General features: G+C 38.0%; 1 protein-coding gene across 2 annotated transcripts in view; it reads left to right on the top strand.

Moving 5' to 3' along the window:
- Positions 1-113: 113 nt before the first annotated feature.
- Positions 114-19,968, top strand: part of LOC129444254 (sodium/hydrogen exchanger 9B2) — a 33,513-nt gene continuing 13,658 nt past the window's right edge. The window contains exons 1-8 of one of the 2 annotated variants that reach the window (XM_055204799.2): positions 114-1,126; positions 1,877-2,084; positions 4,114-4,284; positions 4,573-4,715; positions 8,795-8,922; positions 9,004-9,179; positions 11,002-11,108; positions 11,186-11,335. In XM_055204799.2, the coding sequence (XP_055060774.2) occupies positions 1,034-1,126; positions 1,877-2,084; positions 4,114-4,284; positions 4,573-4,715; positions 8,795-8,922; positions 9,004-9,179; positions 11,002-11,108; positions 11,186-11,335 (1,176 nt within the window). In that variant the 5' untranslated portion in view covers positions 114-1,033. The remainder of the gene's footprint in view (positions 1,127-1,876; positions 2,085-4,113; positions 4,285-4,572; positions 4,716-8,794; positions 8,923-9,003; positions 9,180-11,001; positions 11,109-11,185; positions 11,336-19,968) is intronic. The other variant, XM_055204800.2, reaches the window with a different exon arrangement.

Below are 19,968 nucleotides of genomic sequence, written 5' to 3'. Positions count from 1 at the left end.
TACGATTAATTTGAATCATAAACATAGTATTATATACAAATACTAATATAAACATAAGATGTAAAATAACTGTGGTGCATTATAATAAAGCATTATTGAATAAATAAATAAATAAACAAACACAAAAGGCTTACTAGCGCTCAATACGCAACTGGATAGGCTGTGAGCAAGATTGCGCGTGTGTCTCATCACCTCTTGTGATTGGTCGGTTTCTATGCAAGAGGCGGAACTAGTAACACTTCCGGATGCTGCTAGCGGGTGCAAGAAGAATCTTTTAAAGAAATAAGCAAATGCTGGCCTCAAGTGCGTTTAATTTTAATGTTGGCTTTATTTAAATGCGCAACTAGGCACTCTCAGGCGTTAAGATGTTTTCAATTTAAAAAATGTTTCACGCTTTCCAGTGCACGTTGTTTCAGCGCGGCTTTATTGTAACCGTATTAGTTCAAGATTAGGATTTGTATTAAGATTTATTAGAGATTATTAACATGTTTTATGTTATTTAAATTAAATGATTGCGAAATGTATTTAACAAAACTCTAACAACAAGAAAAACTATGTACATGGGACATTGACGTTATTACACCGATGAAATACATGTTATGCTTTAATATTAAGGCAATTATTTCATATAAATACGTATAAATGAATTAAACTGTAAAAACGCTGCATGTCAGTATTGACCAGTGTGTGATTTATTACAGTACTATAATAAACAGACCATATGCCACACAGTTCTTCAGTCAGCCAAAACACCATATGGCCATAAGGGCAGGGACACACAAGCGTTTAGTCCCTTACACAAGCCGATTAACCTGTTGAATAAACCAGTTCGTTTCTTTCTCAGTAAGTTACTCGTGATATTCCCTCTTTTTACCGCGCAAAGTAAATTTTTAACACAAAGCAAGCATTACTATGTGAATGTAATCATACATTAAGTTAAAATCGAGTTTCGGATGGAAATTAGCCAGTCCGTGGTCATGAGCTTGTGTCATGGCTGAAGGAGTCCCGAAGTGAGGATCAAAACCGCAGAACCATGGAGGATGAGGTCCCGTCCAGATCTCAGTCAACTAACTCCATATACTCACACAGGACTGATGGAGCCTCCGCCTTGGGGAATCATGCTGAAGTAGGTTCATCAAAGTTACCCATTTTATGCTTAAAAGAGGATTTGTGAGGTTTTATAGTTCAAAATGTAAAATTCAACACAGTCTTTTAATAATAATAAAATGTGGCATAATAAATGTTCATGTTTCTTCAATGTTTTAATTAGGGCTGTAAAACGATTAATCACGATTAATTGCATACGAAATAAAAGTCTGTGTTTGCATAATTTATGTGTGTGCACTGTGTGTAATTATTTTGTGTATATAAATACACACACATGGATGCATGTATTTTAGAAACATTTAAATGTGGATTTAGATTTTGATATAATATATATAAAAAATATACATGATTTTTTTCCTTAAATGTGTGTGTATTCATTCATACATACATAGTAATTACACAAACACATATATTCTGCAAACACAACTTTTATTTTGTATGTGATTAATTGTGATTAATCTTTTGACAGCCATAGTTTTAATAAATGCTAAATCCTAAGGAGGGCAGGTGTTAAATATCTGCATTTCATTATAGTCCAAAAGTGTTAAACCAATTTTACTCTGAACATTGATTTTGAAAAAGAAATAAGAAATTTTTTTTTTTTTAGAAAATTAAAGTCACTCATTCTTTATTTATATGTTTATATCTCTACTAAAAGTAAACTCATCCAAAGTATTATTCATATGTTGCTCCAGGGGGCGCTGTCTGTGTATGTTGCTTATTGGATAAGCACATTTTGGATTTCCTTTCTCTTCATTTTCTCCTACAGCATAACCTCACTGTCAGTGAGACTGTGTTGGTGGTTGGTAAGACCCCAGAAAGCCCGAGCATGACCGAAGAGGCGCTATATGTACCCCGACTGGTGTCCTCAGTAGATGCTTGTACCAACACTGACCCTCCGTATAAATGCTGCCCATGGCTGTGGAGATTGTGCCCCTGTCCACCCAAAGGCATGCTGGCTACCATAATCACCAAAGGTTAGAAATAGGGATGTCAATTTATGCAATTTCCCATATTCGATGATCATTTAAATTAACGATCAATCAATCGAATAATCGTTAACAGTAATAGTGCAATAAGCCTTCACTGCAGTGGCATATAGCCAATGACATAAAAGTGTGCATAAAAACGACAGCTTCCTCACGCGAATTAAAAGATTTTATTTTGTCTAAATAACATGCTAGTGGGATTGTAAAATGAGTCAATGTAGTTGTTGTTTTGATAAAATCATCAATTTAAACTTATCTCGTAATGAAATATAATGACTAATAGACACAGTGTATAACTCCGCCTCACATGGGCACTCTGCAACAGACGCATGAAAGTCCATGTCAAAATAAAAGTTTCATTATCATCAAGTGTTATTTATCAAGTTGTTTACCTCGCTTTCCGAGTCGTTGATACACTGTTTGTAATTATATCCAAGAAGCACACGAAGGGCACTTTTCTCGTCGTCACCTCAGCTTAGACGTACTTTCAGCAAAGATGCTTATATTACGGAGATGCCAACCTTCCATTAGAAAACACGCAGCGCCTCAGCCAGTCAATAATGATGATCAATGATATATGTTGCGGGCATTCAGGGTGTAACGACCATAGATATGTATATAAAGGCTAGATGGCTCGTCCGCGCTGCTGGCCAATTGAGTGCAACGTCCGCATTTTGGCGGCCATCTTACGACAGGGCGCTCGCTCACTCGTAGCTTTGAGTTTTAATGATGCAGGTACTTTTAAATGACCATAACTTGCTTAATTTTTTACCGATTTTCAAACGGTTTGGTTTGTTATAAACGTCAAAGATGTACCTATGACACTGCATAGTGCATACCTATACTAAAAATAAAAAATAAATTCATGAAACATGTTAAAGCATCCAGAATTATAGCCACGTTAATAACGTTTGTAAAAACCCAAACCGTTTGAAAATCGGTAGAAAATTGAGCAAGTTATGGTCATTTAAAAGTACCTGCACCATTAAACTCAATGCTACGAGTGAGCGAGCGCCCTGTCGTAAGATGGCCGCCAGGTGATGCCGTTAGGGACTCCGCCTTGAGCCATCTAGCCTTTATATACATATCTATGGTAACGACAGTCAGTTACAGTTTAAATTTGACCGTTTCTTGCCATAATTTAAGATTACATTTTAATCTGTTTATTAAAAACGGCTTCTGGTCTCCTTCTCTGTATATAGCAGCGTTGCTATGCTAATCTTGCAGGCTTCCCCGAAGAGGGTCTTTGCTTTCAGTATCCTAAACGTATTTGCATTTTCTGCGTCGGACCCTGTCAGATCCACTGCGGATGTAATTTCGTTGCGTTGGCAGCCAGCCAGCCAGCCTCGTCTCGCATGACGTTAAAAAGCACATGCATGTGCTTGGCATCGAGCATCCTTGTGATCATAGCTAGTAGTTTAACTTTTGCGCGCTCCCTTAATTTTTTTTCTCCGACTGTATGTGTTTTGCGCAGGCGCCGCACACACGTGTATGATCTTGTTTCTCAACAATCGTTAAGTTTTATCGAGTAAATTCTTATCGACAATTAATCGAAGATCGATTAATTGTTAACATCCCTAATTAGAAATTAGTCAAGAATGATCTAAATCCTTATCTTGCAGCCTCACTGGAGACGTTACTAACCTGCCCATCATATCCAGTGTTTCCCATACATTGATTTATTTGTGGTGGCCCACCACAGAATCAACACTGGCCCCCACAAATAGAATTTTCATGATTCCCATTTACATTTTTATTTCACTATTTAAAACGGCTTAATTCGGCTTAAAATATAATTTGATATATAATACAGATCAAAGAGTAGAAGTGAAACATATTTCAGGTGCCAACACTAGATCAAACGCAAACACCACATGATGACGTCACATATATGCTAATTAGCGGGTGATGTCATCACCACCACATTCTCCTCAAAATCCTGTGGGAAACACTGATATCAATGATTACCAGTGATGTACAAATGTATACAACTTTTGTTTTATTTTGTCCTGTGCAGTGATCATGGCTGCGGTGCTCTTTGGGGTTGTGTGGTCTATCACGGAGAAAGAATGCCTACCGGGCGGGAATCTCTTCGGCATTGTAACCTTGTTTATCTGTTCTGTGGCCGGAGGAAAGCTTATTGGATGCATACGCTTTCCAAACTTGCCTCCATTACCTCCTCTCCTTGGTATGAGCTAATATGAATTGTAAGCAAATATTGTTTTTATTTGACCTTTTGCAGTGGATGCTGTTTTTTTTTTTTTTTTAAAGAACGAGTACCACACTTTTTTTTGTAGCTGAAATGTCACAGCTCCAAAACAAACTTTCTGTGGTCTTTGGGTGGTATCATACTTCATTTTTTTATAATTGTGGTGTGGTGGGTTTTCACAAACACTGTGAGAAAACTGTAATGTATAACCATGAGAATTCGGCTTCTATTATTCAGTTTTATTATCTTCTCCATGTGTGTCTGTAGGCATGCTGTTGGCTGGATTTATCCTCAGAAACATCCCTGTTGTGACAGATGCAGTTTACATTGACGTTAGATGGTCTGCTTCTCTGAGAAACATCGCCCTGGCTGTCATTCTGGTCAAAGCTGGACTGGAATTAGATGGAAAGGTGTGAAACCATTTAGACATTTTTTTTATTTGCCCCATAATAGATAAATAAAAGGATATAAAGTAGATTAGACAGACAGACACGCACACATGCACAGACAGACAGACAGATACAATATGGTAGACAGACAGAAAGACAGACAGATGAACTAGCAGACTGAATGATTGACGGACAGATAAATGGAGAAATAAAGGACAAATAAAGCACAGATAAAAGCATAGAAAGTAGATTAGATGGATGGATGGATGGATGGACAGACAGACAGACAGACAGAGAGACACAGATGGAGAGACACAGATGGACAGATAAAAGGACAAATAAAAAGATAGAAAGTAGATTAGATAAACAAACACACAGACTGCATAATTGACGGAGAGATAGATGGACAGATTAAAGGACAAATAAAAGGATAGAAACTAGATTAGACAGACAGATAGATAGATAGATACGATATGGTAGACAGACAGACAGACAGATCAACTAGCAGACTGAATGATTGACGGAGAGATAGATGGACAAATAAAGGACAAATAAAGCACAGATAAAAGCATAGAAAGTAGATTAGATTAAAGGGATTAAAGGGATAGATAGATAAATAAAAATAAAAAGGATAGATGGATGGATGGATGGACGGACGGACAGATGGACAGATAAAAGGACAAATAAAAAGATAGAAAGTAGATTAGATAGATAGACAGACAGACAGACAGACAGACCAACTAGCAGACTAAATAATTGATGGAGAGCTAGATGTACAGATTAAATGACAAATAAAAGGATATAATGTAGATTAGACAGACAGACACGCACACATGCACAGACAGACAGACAGACAGATACAATATGGTAGACAGACAGATAAACTAGCAGACTGAAAGATTGACAGACAGATAAATGGAGAAATAAAGGACAAATAAAGCACAGATAAAAGCATAGAAAGTAGATTAGATGGATGGATGGACGGACAGATAGACAGATAGACAGACAGACAGACAGACAGACAGAGAGACACAGATGGACAGATAAAAGGACAAATAAAAAGATAGAAAGTAGATTAGATAAACAGACAGACAGACTGCATAATTGACGAAGAGATAGATGGACAGATTAAAGGACAAATAAAAGGATAGAAACTAGATTAGCCAGCCAGACAGACAGATAGATAGATACGATATGGTAGACAGACAGACAGACATATCAGCTAGCAGACTGAATGATTGACGGAGAGATAGATGGACAAATAAAGGACAAATTAAAGGGATAAATAGATAAATAAAAATAAAAAGGATAGATAGATGGATGGATGGATGGATGGACGGATGGATGGACGGATGGATGGACGGACGGGCGGGCGGGCGGACGGACAGACAGACAGACACAGATGGACAGATAAAAGGACAAATAAAAAGATAGAAGGTAGATTAGACAGACAGACAGACAGACAGACCAACTAGCAGACTGAATAATTGATGGAGAACTAGATGGACAGATAAAATGACAAATAAAATAATAGAAAGTAGATTAGACTGACAGACAGACAGATCAACTAACAGACTGAATGATTGACGGAGAGATAGATGGACAAATAAAGGACAAATAAAAGGATAGAAAGTAGATTAGACAGACAGACAGATAGACAGATCAACTAGCAGACTGAATGATTGATGGAGAGATAGATGGACAAATAAAGGACAAATAAAAGGATAGAAAGTAGATAAGACAGACAGACAGATAGACAGACAGATCAACTAGCAGACTGAATGATTGATGGAGAGATAAAAGGACAAATAAAGGACAAATAAAAGGATAGAAAGTAGATTAGACAGACAGACAGATAGACAGATCAACTAGCAGACTGAATGATTGATGGAGAGATAGATGGACAAATAAAGGACAAATAAAAGGATAGAAAGTAGATAAGACAGACAGACAGATAGACAGACAGATCAACTAGCAGACTGAATGATTGATGGAGAGATAAAAGGACAAATAAAGGACAAATAAAAGGATAGAAAGTAGATTAGACAGACAGACAGATCAACTAGCAGACTGAACGATTGATGGAGAGATAGATGGACAAATAAAGGACAAATAAAAGGATAGAAAGTAGATTAGACAGACAGACAGATAGACAGATCAACTAGCAGACTGAATGATTGATGGAGAGATAGATGGACAAATAAAGGACAAATAAAAGGATAGAAAGTAGATAAGACAGACAGACAGATAGACAGACAGATCAACTAGCAGACTGAATGATTGATGGAGAGATAAAAGGACAAATAAAGGACAAATAAAAGGATAGAAAGTAGATTAGACAGACAGACAGATAGACAGATCAACTAGCAGACTGAATGATTGATGGAGAGATAGATGGACAAATAAAGGACAAATAAAAGGATAGAAAGTAGATAAGACAGACAGACAGATAGACAGACAGATCAACTAGCAGACTGAATGATTGATGGAGAGATAAAAGGACAAATAAAGGACAAATAAAAGGATAGAAAGTAGATTAGACAGACAGACAGATCAACTAGCAGACTGAACGATTGATGGAGAGATAGATGGACAAATAAAGGACAAATAAAAGGATAGAAAGTAGATTAGACAGACAGACAGATAGACAGATCAACTAGCAGACTGAATGATTGATGGAGAGATAGATGGACAAATAAAGGACAAATAAAAGGATAGAAAGTAGATTAGACAGACAGACGGATAGACAGATCAACTAGCAGACTGAACAATTGATGGAGAGATAGATGGACAAATAAAGGACAAATAAAAGGATAGAAAGTAGATTAGACAGACAGACAGATCAACTAGCAGACTGAACGATTGATGGAGAGATAGATGGACAAATAAAGGACAAATAAAAGGATAGAAAGTAGATTAGACAGACAGACAGATAGACAGATCAACTAGCAGACTGAATGATTGATGGAGAGATAGATGGACAAATAAAGGACAAATAAAAGGATAGAAAGTAGATTAGACAGACAGACAGATAGACAGATCAACTAGCAGACTGAACAATTGATGGAGAGATAGATGGACAAATAAAGGACAAATAAAAGGATAGAAAGTAGATTAGACAGACAGACAGATAGACAGACAGATCAACTAGCAGACTGAATGATTGATGGAGAGATAAAAGGACAAATAAAGGACAAATTAAAGGATAGAAAGTAGATTAGACAGACAGACAGATAGACAGATCAACTAGCAGACTGAACGATTGATGGAGAGATAGATGGACAAATAAAGGATAAATAAAAGGATAGAAAGTAGATTAGACATACAGACAGACAGTGTAGATAGATAGATAGATAGTGTAGATAGATAAGACAGACAGACAGACAGACAGACCAACTAGCAGACTGAATGATTAATGGAGAGATAGATGGACAAATAAAGGGGTAGAAAGTAGATTAGACCAGTGTTTCCCAACCACTGTGCCGTGGCACACTAGTGTGCCGTGACAGCTTGTTTGTTGTGCCGTGGAAAAATTAAAAATCACAACTGCGTATGTCAATGTCATCAATTCCAGCCAGGATATAATCTTTGTGTTCATCAAAACAAGTGTACTTGCATTGAATGTGAGTTCTACATTAAATATACTAAAATATTCCAGTTAAACAAGTCATTTAAGCATTGCAATAGAGGTTTTAATGCTTTTTGGTATAGTGGTGTGCCGTATGATTTTTTTACTTATTAAAACTGTGCCGTGACAGAAAAAAGGTTGGGGAACACTGGATTAGACAGACAGACAGACAGATAAAGAGACAGATCAACTAGCAGACTGAATGATTGATGGAGAGATAGATGGACAAATAAAGGACAAATAAAATGATAGAAAGTAGATTAGACAGACAGATAGTGTAGATAGATAAGACAGACAGAAAGACCAACTAGCAGACTGAATGATTGATGGAGAGGTAGATGGACAGATAAAAGGAAAAATGAAAAGATAGATGCTATGGATGGATGGATGGATGGATAGATTTGGAAGAGATAGAGATGGAAATTTTGTCTTTAAATCAGTGGATGTTCATGAGTTCTTGTATCTGTTTTAGGCTCTGAGGAAGCTAAAAGCAGTGTGCTTGCGTCTGTCCATCCTTCCTCTCGCTTTTGAGGCTACCACTATGGCTGTGACCTCTCATTTATTACTGGGTCTTCCATGGGTCTGGGGATTTATTTTAGGGTAAAGTAACATTTCTGATATTTCAGATAAGTCTGTAAGCTTCTGCAAAAGAGCCTAATATGACATTCCTCTGCTCGGTAGGTTTGTTCTCGGAGCTGTTTCTCCTGCAGTAGTGGTTCCATCCATGCTACTTCTGCAGAAGGAAGGTTATGGAGTTGAGCAGGGTATACCTACTCTTCTCATCGCAGCCTGCAGCTGTGACGATATCGTCGCCATTACCTGCTTCACCACATGTTTGGGTGTAGCTTTCGCTACAGGTAAGCCAAAAGACTGATGACTGATGCTTAGGGTGACCACTTGGGTAAGGCTCGGTTGCAGGACAGAAGACATGGTTTTGGGGGAGAAGGCGAAACATGAGCGAGAGATAGTCTACTATTAGTGTTCTATGTAAATATATGTTGATTTTAAATCACGTCTTGTTGCAGTAATGTTAACCCTACTTCAAATCGCAAATAGACTTAAAATGTCAATGAAGGCGATGTATAACTTGGCACAGGTTCTAATTTGAGCACCACAAACCTATTCAATCTAAGGAAGTGACAGAGTTGTCCACTTTGTTGCAACAGGATATGTTCTTGCTGCCATTTCCTTTATGTTTGACAAAAGAACACAAAATTCATCATGATGTACTCTTCATCCACAAACTCAAACACTTCTGTTTAATTCGTTTAAAACATTTGGGTGATGATGAAAAGTTGTTGTATACATTTGTGATTATGTTCTCAGTGTCAACGTAGCACAGTCGCCTGACCTATACGAGAAACCATGCTGCACATTATGTCACTTTAGCTGCTGTACTATCTTTTGGTGGAGAGAAAAAACTTGTCATGATGTCATGTAGGTTGTACATGTGCCTACAGCAGAATGTAGTATGTAGCCCAGGAGATGCATTGCATCGAACATCTGCATACATATCGAGTCAAATGAACTATGCTTTTTGTGTTTGACCATGCGCGTACGTACGTAGATTAGGGCTGTACGATTTGGGTAATTTTTCCCATTGCGGTTATTCATGCTAATATTGCGATGTGCGATTGCGATTATAATAAATGGTATCATGAGTCAACTTGATGGGTTTTAAGGAAAATCCACACACAGTTTAGTGATAATGCTAAAATGTGTATTTGTAAAACTACGTCTGTTGTATGGCGGTATTTTGGATTTAGGATTACTGACACTGAGCAGTTGCTACATCACGTGGCAATACGAAAACATTTCTAGAGTTTTTTTAGCTACCAGATCACTGTCAACCTCCTCTGCATCAATCTTCGCTCTGGTATTTCCGCACTGCGCACACCCAAGGGACGACGCACACCACACACGTGCATGCCACACATGCACTGCCTTTTTTGTTCTTTTTTCTATCTTTTTTTAATCAGCAAGGAAAATCATCTAACTGTTATCAGAAAGTTTGTGTTACCAAGTCCACACATTTATTTATTTAATATAATTGCAACATTTTGCTGTCATATAATCGCACAGGCTGACATCGCGATTGCGATGCGATTAATTGTGCTGCACTAACGTAGATGTAAAACGCTAACTATTCTCTGTACCTAATAATGCTGCAACGATTAATTGTGCAAATGCACGTTTTCTCAATGAATGAATTTTAATGAATTACGGTGAAATCCCGGCACATCCCGAAGCCAGAGGGCACTCTCGTGCAGAAACTCCCTTTGTGCCACAGAAGAATTAGCATTACAAACGCTATTCCAGGAAATGTCTACAGGAATATTTATATCGCTGTTCTTCAAATTGTATTTTCATGATAATAAAGAGTGTTGCTTTTTTAAATGCACGTTATAAACGACTCCAACTCATAATGATTTTAGATTGATAAGGACTTCCTACTGACCAAATGCCGTAGTACACGCACAAGCTACGCATGAAACGCAGAATCGCAGCCTTGCGATTCAGAATCGATTTCAGACAGGCATTTTAATGGGACACACAATTCATTGTTACAGCCCTAGTACTTAAGACTTGCGGGTCAAAGCCTTTGATTTCAGTGTCACCCTACTGATGCTACTATTGGTCTCATTTTATTTGATGTGTTCTCTCTTTCGCCCTCTGCAGGTAGCGTGTGGTTAAATGTGCTGCGGGGACCACTGGAAGTATTAGGTGGTGCGGTCGCTGGTGTGGCTCTAGGGTTTTTTCTACATTACTTTCCCAGCAGAGACCAGGTGACTTGCCTAAGAACACCCAAAAATCAATGTTTGTTCATTGTTAACTGATGTTTGTGTGTTGATGTGCCACACAGGGAAATCTGTTGCTGAAGCGCTCCTTCCTGGTGTTGGGTCTGTCTGTGTTTGCTTTGTTTGGCAGTAATGTGGCCGGAATCCCCGGCGCGGGAGGTCTCTGTACGCTCGTGTTAGCGTTCGTGGCAGGAATAGGCTGGGGAAAAGATAAGGTTAAAATTCTAAAAAGCACAATCAATCTATCCATTTATCTCTCTCTCTCTCTCTCATTTTCCTTACTTCCTTAACTTTCCATCTTTTCTTCCATCCCTCCTTTTTTAACTGGGTTTTCAACATCTCTCTTTTTTAGACACTTTCATACTTTTTATCCATCCATTCATCCATCCATCCATCAATCATTTCCCTCACTACCTCCCTTATTCTTTCTTTCTATTTTCAGTTAGGAACGTTTTTTTCTCAAAGTCTCTCTCTTTCACACACTTCCATACTTTTCATCCATTTATCCGTCCATCAATCATTTCCCTCCCAACATCCTTTTTTTTCTTTCCTAACTTTCATCCATCTTTCATTTCTTCCCTCCTTTTCTTTCACTGTTTTCTCAATATCTCTCTCTCTCTCTCTCTCTCTCTCTCTCTCTCTCTCTCTCTCTCTCTCTCTCTCTCTCTCTCTCTCTCTCTCTCACTTCCGGTGTGACTGTTGGGGTGAGCGTGTGTGGACAGAGTGGTGCGAGTGCGCTTGGATTTCTGTAAGTGAATCTTTTTGTTTTCTGGCTTTTTCTTTGTTAGTTGTTTTTTTGTGTGTGTTTGTTTTAACGTTATAGTTGTTTTGGGCCGCGTGCAACCTGTTTATCGGGAGCATGACGGCCCCGCGCTCGCAGTGCTTGGGTTCATTGACCCGGCGCCATGGGGTGAAGGTAGCATCCGCGTATAGTGTAGAGGAATGCTGCCTAGCAGTGGGGGTTGTTGTCGGGCATGAAAGTATACTGTCTGCCTCCAGGATGAATAACGCTACTGTTATATTTCTTAGTACTGTTGAGAAGGCTAATGAACTAGTTGAGACAGGGATTGTTGTTGATGATCTTTTTATTCCTGTGCTTCCACTTTCTACACCATCAAAGAAAGTCACATTGTCTAATGTACCGCCGTTCTTAAGTGATGAGATATTGTTTAATGCTTTGTCTCGTTACGGCAAACTGGTCTCTCCCATTAAAAAGATCCCTATCAGTAGCGGATCACCTTTACTAAAACATGTTGTTTCGTTTCGGCGTTTTGTTTACATGATTATGAATGATGATGTTGAGCTAGATGTGTCTTTGCACTTTCGGGCTGATGAGTATGATTACATTATTTACGCAACTACTGATAAAATGAAATGTTTCAATTGCGGGAAATCTGGTCATCTTATTCGTACTTGTCCCACAAAAAATGTAAACAAACCGTCAGCTGATGTTGACGCTGTCGCCGTCAGAAATGACGTTGTCGCTGAACCTGCTGTAGCAGGACCGTCAGATGAGATTCCGGGTGTGTCAGAGTTAGGAATAGTAAATGACAAGAATGATGCTTTACCTGCGATAACGGCAAATGGTGCTCAAGAATTAGCGCCTCAAAACACAGTTTCAAGTGTTGAAGTGTCTAATGTTCAGGCGGAGGTAGCCGCTTGTAAGACCCCTATGCATTCAAATGATGCTCTCAATAATGATTCGCAGGCGGCTGTGAGCCAATGTGAGGGTAATCGAATGGAAGCAGAACAGGCAGATTTTAAAGTTCCGTTAAAAAGAAAGAAGTCTGGTAAAGTTTTAATTTCCAGACATGCAAAGAAGGCTGATATAATGGAGTTAAGTGATCAGGATGAAACTGAAAGTGAAAGTGAATCTTCTGATTCAAGTGTTAGTCTTTCACAGAGCGATTTTTCTGAACGTCATTATGAGGTAGATGACATTAAACTGTTCCTTAGAGCAACTAAAAATAAGAGAGGAGTGAATGTTAATGAATATTTTCCTGACACAAAGCAGCTTGTTGAGAAAACAAGATGCTTTATGATGGAAGGCTCCTTTACAAATAAAGAGGTTTACAGACTGAAAAAGATAGTAAGAAAACTTAACTCTGAGCTTGATAATGAGGACTGTGAGAAAGCCTAATCCCATGTATTTTAGTAGTGTGCTCCTGTGGGCAGGGATTTTTTTCTTTTCCTTAAGTATGTGTCATGTTAATGTTGCTACTCTAAATCTGAATGGTGCTAGAGATATGCATAAAAGAGCTGGTTTATTTGAAACAATTTATCAGAAAAAAATTGATGTTACCTTGTTACAAGAAACACATACTGATTCTAATAATGCTGCTGATTGGGCAGTAGAATGGAATGGAATTACTGTGTTAAGTCACAATACTTCACTTAGTGGTGGAGTTGCCATTCTTTTTGCTAAGAGTTTTAGCCCAAGTTCTTATCAGGTTGAAGAGGTTATTAAAGGAAGACTTTTGAAAGTAAGGGCCTCTTTTGAAAATGTTGTTTTTGTTTTTATTTGTGTATACGCACCAACTTCAGCTGTTGAAAGAATTTTGTTTTTAAATTCTTTGTGTTCTGTTTTGCAGAATGTTGGTGTTGATGAGTATTTATTCTTGGGTGGTGATTTTAATTGCACAGAGTCCATTTTAGATAGAAATCACATTGAACCCCATTTACCTTCACGTCAACGCCTTATTCAGCTTTTAAAAACGCATGAATTAATTGATATTTGGAGACAGTCTAATGGAGAGCAAAAGCAATTTACTTGGTCTCATGTTCGTGATAACACAATTTCTTTGGCAAGACTGGATAGGTTTTATGTTTTTAAACATCATTTTAGTATTGTTAAGAGTTGTTTTATTACCCCATCATGTCTTTCAGATCACAGTATGGTGCAGTGTTGTATCTTTGTAAACTCTATTAAGCTAAAGAGTGCTTATTGGCATCTAAATATCACTTTATTAGATGATAAGTGTTTTAAAGAAAGTTTTAAACATTTTTGGGATGTTTTTAAAACAACAAAGGATTCTTTTAGAACACTGCAACAATGGTGGGATTTTGGGAAAGCTCAGATAAAACAGTTTTGCCAACAGTATTCTCAGAATGTCACTAGAGAGTTATCCCTGACTTTAAACACCTTAGAGACTGATATTTTAAAGTTGCAAGAACTGGCTCATTTGCCTGGAAATCAAATTGACGTAGAGGCTCTTATAAAAAATAAGAAAACTCTTATATCTGATATACTTGGGGTTAAAACACAGGGTGCTCTGGTCAGGTCACGTTTTTTAGGTGTAAACGAGATGGATGCACCCTCAAGGTTTTTTTTTAGTTTGGAAAGAAAGAATGGGCAGAACAGGGTCATTCATGCTTTACGTTCAGAATCTGGAGCATTGTTAACTGATCCCAAAGATATTCGCAAGAGAGCAGTCTCCTTTTATCAGTCCTTGTATAAAAATGAACTTGGTCCAGATTATAACAATGATAGTGATTTTTTTGATGATCTTCCTCAAGTATCGGAGGAAGTCAATGCAAAGATTTCAGGTCCCTTGACAATGGGTGAATTGTATAAAGCCCTCCAAGGTATGCAGCCCGGAAAAGCACCAGGGATGGATGGCCTGCCAGTTGACTTTTATAAGTCTTTTTGGTCAGTACTTGGAGACGACTTGCTGGTGGTACTGAATGACAGTTTAGCCGAAGGGCTGATGCCGTTGAGTTGCCGCAGAGCAGTCTTGACTCTCCTACCCAAGAAGGGTGATCTGACAGATATTAAATGCTGGCGCCCGGTTTCCCTCTTGTGCAGTGACTACAAGCTGCTCTCTAAAGTTTTAGCTAATCGATTGGCAGAGGTTATGGACCAAGTTATACATCCTGACCAGACATACTGTGTCCCTGGTAGGTCAATCTTTGATAATGTTTCACTAATCAGGGATATTCTTGATGTCTCTAAGATGTTAAATCTGGATTGTGGCCTGATATTGTTGGATCAAGAGAAGGCTTTTGATCGCGTTGAGCATATGTATTTATGGAGAGTTTTACAAGCTTTTGGTTTTTGTGAAAAATTTATAGATCAGGTGAAAGTTCTCTATAGTGATGTTCAGAGTATTCTCAAGGTCAACGGTGGTTTGTCTGCTCCTTTTGGAGCTTGTAGAGGTATTAGACAGGGATGCTCCCTTTCTGGTATGCTCTATTCTCTGGCCATAGAGCCTTTGTTACAGAAAATAAGAACAAAACTTCAAGGTATTTCTTTGCCGAATTGTAATAGCAATTTTTTATTATCAGCATATGCTGATGATATTGTAATCATGATTAGCCAGCAAAGTGATGTACAGTTTTTATCTGAACTGCTTGGAAAGTTTAAAGTTTTATCTTCTGCCAATATAAATTGGAATAAAAGTGAAGCACTATTAATAGGAAGCTGGAAAGATGGAAAACCACACCTTCCTGCTGGTTTATATTGGGGCAAAGAAGGTTTTAAATATTTGGGGGTCTATTTAGGCGATGATACAACAGTTAACAAAAATTGGGAAGGGTTAATTGAAAAAGTCAAAGGACGTCTTGAAAAATGGAATTTTTTGTCTACAAAATTGTCGTATAGAGGACGTATTTTAATTGTTAATAATCTGGTGGCGTCTTCCTTATGGCATAAGTTTGCCTGTGTAGATCCTCCTTTCCAATTGCTTTCTAAAATCCAGACTATTCTGGTGGACTTTTTTTTGGGATAAACTACATTGGGTTTCACAAAATGTATTGTTTTTACCAAAGGAGAAAGGTGGTCAAGGACTAATACACCTTCAAAGCAGAATTGCAACTTTCCGTTTGCAATTTGTGCAAAGACTGTTAGATGGACCATCCATTTCTAGTTGGCGTGATGTTTCATGCCTGATCTTACGCAGATTCACAAGTTTAGGGATTGACAAGGCACTTTTTTTGATGGATCCCTTAAAACTGGATACCTCCATGCTACCGATTTTTTATAAGAACATTTTTAAAGTCTGGAGTCTCTTTGCTGTTCAACGACATGAAAACCCTTCTTCTCTGCATTGGCTACTGGAAGAGCCTTTAATTTATGGCTCCCGGTTGGATATAACAGACAAGTTATTTTTTCCTGGACTTAGTAAGTTGTTGATTGAACACAACATTGTTACTTTGAGTCAGTTACTGAACATTGTAGGGATGGATTTCAAGAATGAAGCACCATTAGCTCAACATTTGGGAATTAGATCTATTCGTTTGGTCACCCAGCTGCTCGTGAAATGGAAAGCAGCGCTTAAATCAACGGAAGTGGATTTGTTAAAAGAGTATTGCGTTGGTTCTCGATCTCCTGATCCCAAAGACTCCTTTCCTGACTTGTTTTTGTCTATAAATGTTGAGGGGATTACCTCTCCTTTTATTGAAAACGATGTATCTCTGTGTAGAGACTTTTTTTTAAGTACTGGTAAATCATTGTACAGGTCTTGTGTCTTGGTTTTTAGTAAAAAGGTTTTGGATGGGAAAGTTGATACTCCCTGGCGTGATGTTTTTAAACTGGATCAAAGCATAAAACCTGAGTGGAGGTCTTTGTACAAACCACCGTTGATCAAGAGAACAGGTGATCTGCAATGGAGAATACTCCATGGTGCCATCACAGTCAATGCTTTTATTTCAGTTTTAAATTCTGAGGTTGCTTCTACATGTCCTTTCTGTCTTGATAGAGAAACTATCTTTCATGCTTTTATGAATTGTTCTAGGTTGCAACCTTTATTTCTAGTTGTAAGTGACATTTTTAGGAATTGTAATGAAAATTTCTCTTTGGAGACGTTTATTTTGGGGTTCAAATATGTGAAAGAAAAAAGACTTGTTTGTCAACTTCTGAATTTTGTTCTAGGCCAAGCGAAATTGGCAATTTATACCAGCAGGAAAAAGAAAATAGAACAAAATACAAATCAGAATATAATAGCCTTGTTTTCCAATTTGGTGAAATCAAGAGTTATGGTTGATTTCCTTTACTATAAGTCTGTTAATGATGTTGTTACTTTCGAAAGTATTTGGTGTTGTAATGAGGCTCTGTGCTCTGTTTTTGAGGGTGAATTGACGTTTATGCATATTTTGTAATAGTTTTTTTTGTGTGTGTGTGTGTTTTTTTGTATTGTAAGAGTTCATTGTCAATAGACTTTTGTAATAAAGGTGTTGTTAAAATTCAAAATTCTCTCTCTCTCTCTCTCTCTCTCTCTCTCTCTCTCTCTCTCTCTCTCTCTCTCTCTCTCTGTGTGTGTGCGCGTGCACGTGGATTGCAGTGGTTTGGCGTGAGTGAGAGCGATCTTGAGTGAGTTTCTATTTTCCTTTTCTTAAATCTTTATATGCTTTAAGTCAGATAAAAGGCATTTCGTTTGTGAGCGTTGTGAAGCGTTTAGCTGACTTTTAGTCGGCGTTCTCCGAGTAATGGAGACAAACGCGGGAGACTTTACAAGTATGTCTGTTAGAAATGGGTGCAAATGTATACCTGAGCCCGCTGTTACGGTGGAAGATTGTTTATTAGCCGTAAGCGCTGTGATCGGTGGGGCAAACATTAGTTCGGCATCTCGAATGAATAAGGCTGTTGTGTTTTTTCTAAAGGAAGTTCATATGGTGGACACTTTGATTGAGAATGGTTTAATAGTAAATGATACATTTCTGCCCGTTCTGCCCCTGTCAAGCCCAACTAAAAAAGTTGTTCTCTCAAATGTGCCGCCGTTTGTACGGAATGAAAAACTAGAAGAAATACTTCAAAGACATGGTAGGCTAATGAGTCCCATTAAAATGATTCCACTTGGTTGTAAAAATGCTGAACTTAAACATGTAATGTCGTTTAGACGACAGGTGATTATGATTTTGAATTCACAGACTGAAGCTCTGAACTTCTCCGTTAAGATGAGTATTGACGGTAAAGATTATACGATTTTTATTAGTTCTGAGACAATGAGATGTTTCACATGTGGAGGTTTTGGGCATGTTCGTCAGACTTGTCCTAATAAAACCAGAGTGAATGAAAATAGCGTAGCTGCCGCCGCTGCTAATGCAGAGAACAACGGGCAGATACGCGGTAATGAATTAAATACGGCTGCGGTGTCGTCAGACCCGTCTGTTGTTGAAAACGCTGAATTGAATACCTCACGTGAAGACAGTGATGTGGCAGGCAGCTCAAAAAATGACTCTGGTGTGTCAGTTGATGAGACCGCTGCTAGCAGTGTCAAAAACAGGTTTTCACAGTCAGTGCCGGGCCCTAGTGGAGTACAGGCAGATAATGATCGCAATTCTCATAATGAGATCAAGCAAACACAGCTTCCCAATATCACAGAAGATATTGAGGAGCCAATAGAAGATGAAAGCTCTCAAGATGTAAGTGTTGATCCACAAACTGAGGAATCTGATAATGATTATGAGGATACTGAGAGCATTGTGGATGAGAGTAATGAGACTGGTGCTAGTGTACAGGTGCAGACTACTGGTGATGAGAGTAAGTCAAAACTTTACTCACTTAAACAAATTAATGATTTTTTGGATTGTACTAAAGGCCTTCGCAAGCCTAAAATTGAGACCTTTTTTCCTGATCTTAGTTTGTTTTTGGCATCTGGCACAACAGTAATGAGAAAAGCTTCATTTGATGAACTTGATAAACCAAAAAGATACCGTCTTAAGAAAATTCTGTGTAACGTGAGAAGTTCTCTGCATTCACGTGGTAAAAAATGAATATAGTAACATTAGAATTAATTTATTTTTGTTTTGTATTGATCTTTGTTATTTATAGCACCATGGCACCTTTGTGTTTTGGCTCTTTAAATATAAATGGATGCCGTGATGCTGTGAAAAGAACATCTCTTTTTGATTATATTACTTTGAAGAATAGTAGTGTTGTGTTTTTACAAGAAACTCACACGGATGTTAATAATCAATTCCAGTGGCAGAGTGAGTGGAATGGGCAGACAATTCTAAGTCATGGTTCTAGTAATAGTGCAGGAGTTGCTATTCTTCTTGCAGTTGAATTTAAGGAACAAAATGCAAGTGTCTTTGATCTCATTCCAGGCAGAATGCTAAGAGTAGATGTCACTCTGCGTGGTCTTGATTTCTCTTTTTTTAATGTATATGCCCCTAATATTGGGACAGAGCGCACTTTTTTCTTTGATAAACTTAATACAGCTTTGGGCAATGTCCAACAGGGCAGAATTATTGTCTTGGCTGGTGATTTTAATTGTACGCTAGATCATACATTAGATAGGAATCATGAGGAACCCCATAGTTCGTCAGCAAATGTTTTAAGAAAAGTGATTATTTATCATGATTTTGTGGATGTTTGGAGGGAAGCTTTTCCTAATATCAAACAATATACATGGATCAAAGTTAATTCTAATATGGTCTCTGCAGCAAGGCTTGACAGAATTTATATACAAAGAAGTGTTAGAGAAAAGTTTTTTAAGTGCTGTATTACACCGACCCCTTTGTCAGATCATCACTATACGTCTGTTAATGTCACTTCAGCACAGAGCACTTTTAAATGTCCCTTTTGGCGTTTTTCTAATAGGCTGTTGCAAGATCACAACTTTGTGCACTCTTTTACACTGTTTTGGGAGATGTTGAGAGAGAGAAAATCCCAGTATAAGTCTCATAGTCAGTGGTGGGATATAAGTAAAGTGCAAGTGAAACTTTTTTGTTTGAAGTACTCTGCACATAACAAATCTGTTCTCGAAAACAAAATGAGACAACTTGAACAAGAAATTTCGCAGTTGAAAATTGAAGAGCATGATGAGAATATTGCTGGTGATCTAGAAATAAGGAAAACACTTCTTCAGAACTTACTAGAGGAGAGAGCTAAAGAGACCCTAATTCGTGC

This window comes from Misgurnus anguillicaudatus, chromosome 3 (genome assembly GCF_027580225.2).
Source record: "Misgurnus anguillicaudatus chromosome 3, ASM2758022v2, whole genome shotgun sequence".
NCBI classification, from domain to species: domain Eukaryota; kingdom Metazoa; phylum Chordata; class Actinopteri; order Cypriniformes; family Cobitidae; genus Misgurnus; species Misgurnus anguillicaudatus.
Note: the sequence above shows the minus strand (reverse complement) of the source record. Positions and strands in the feature narration are given on the sequence as shown.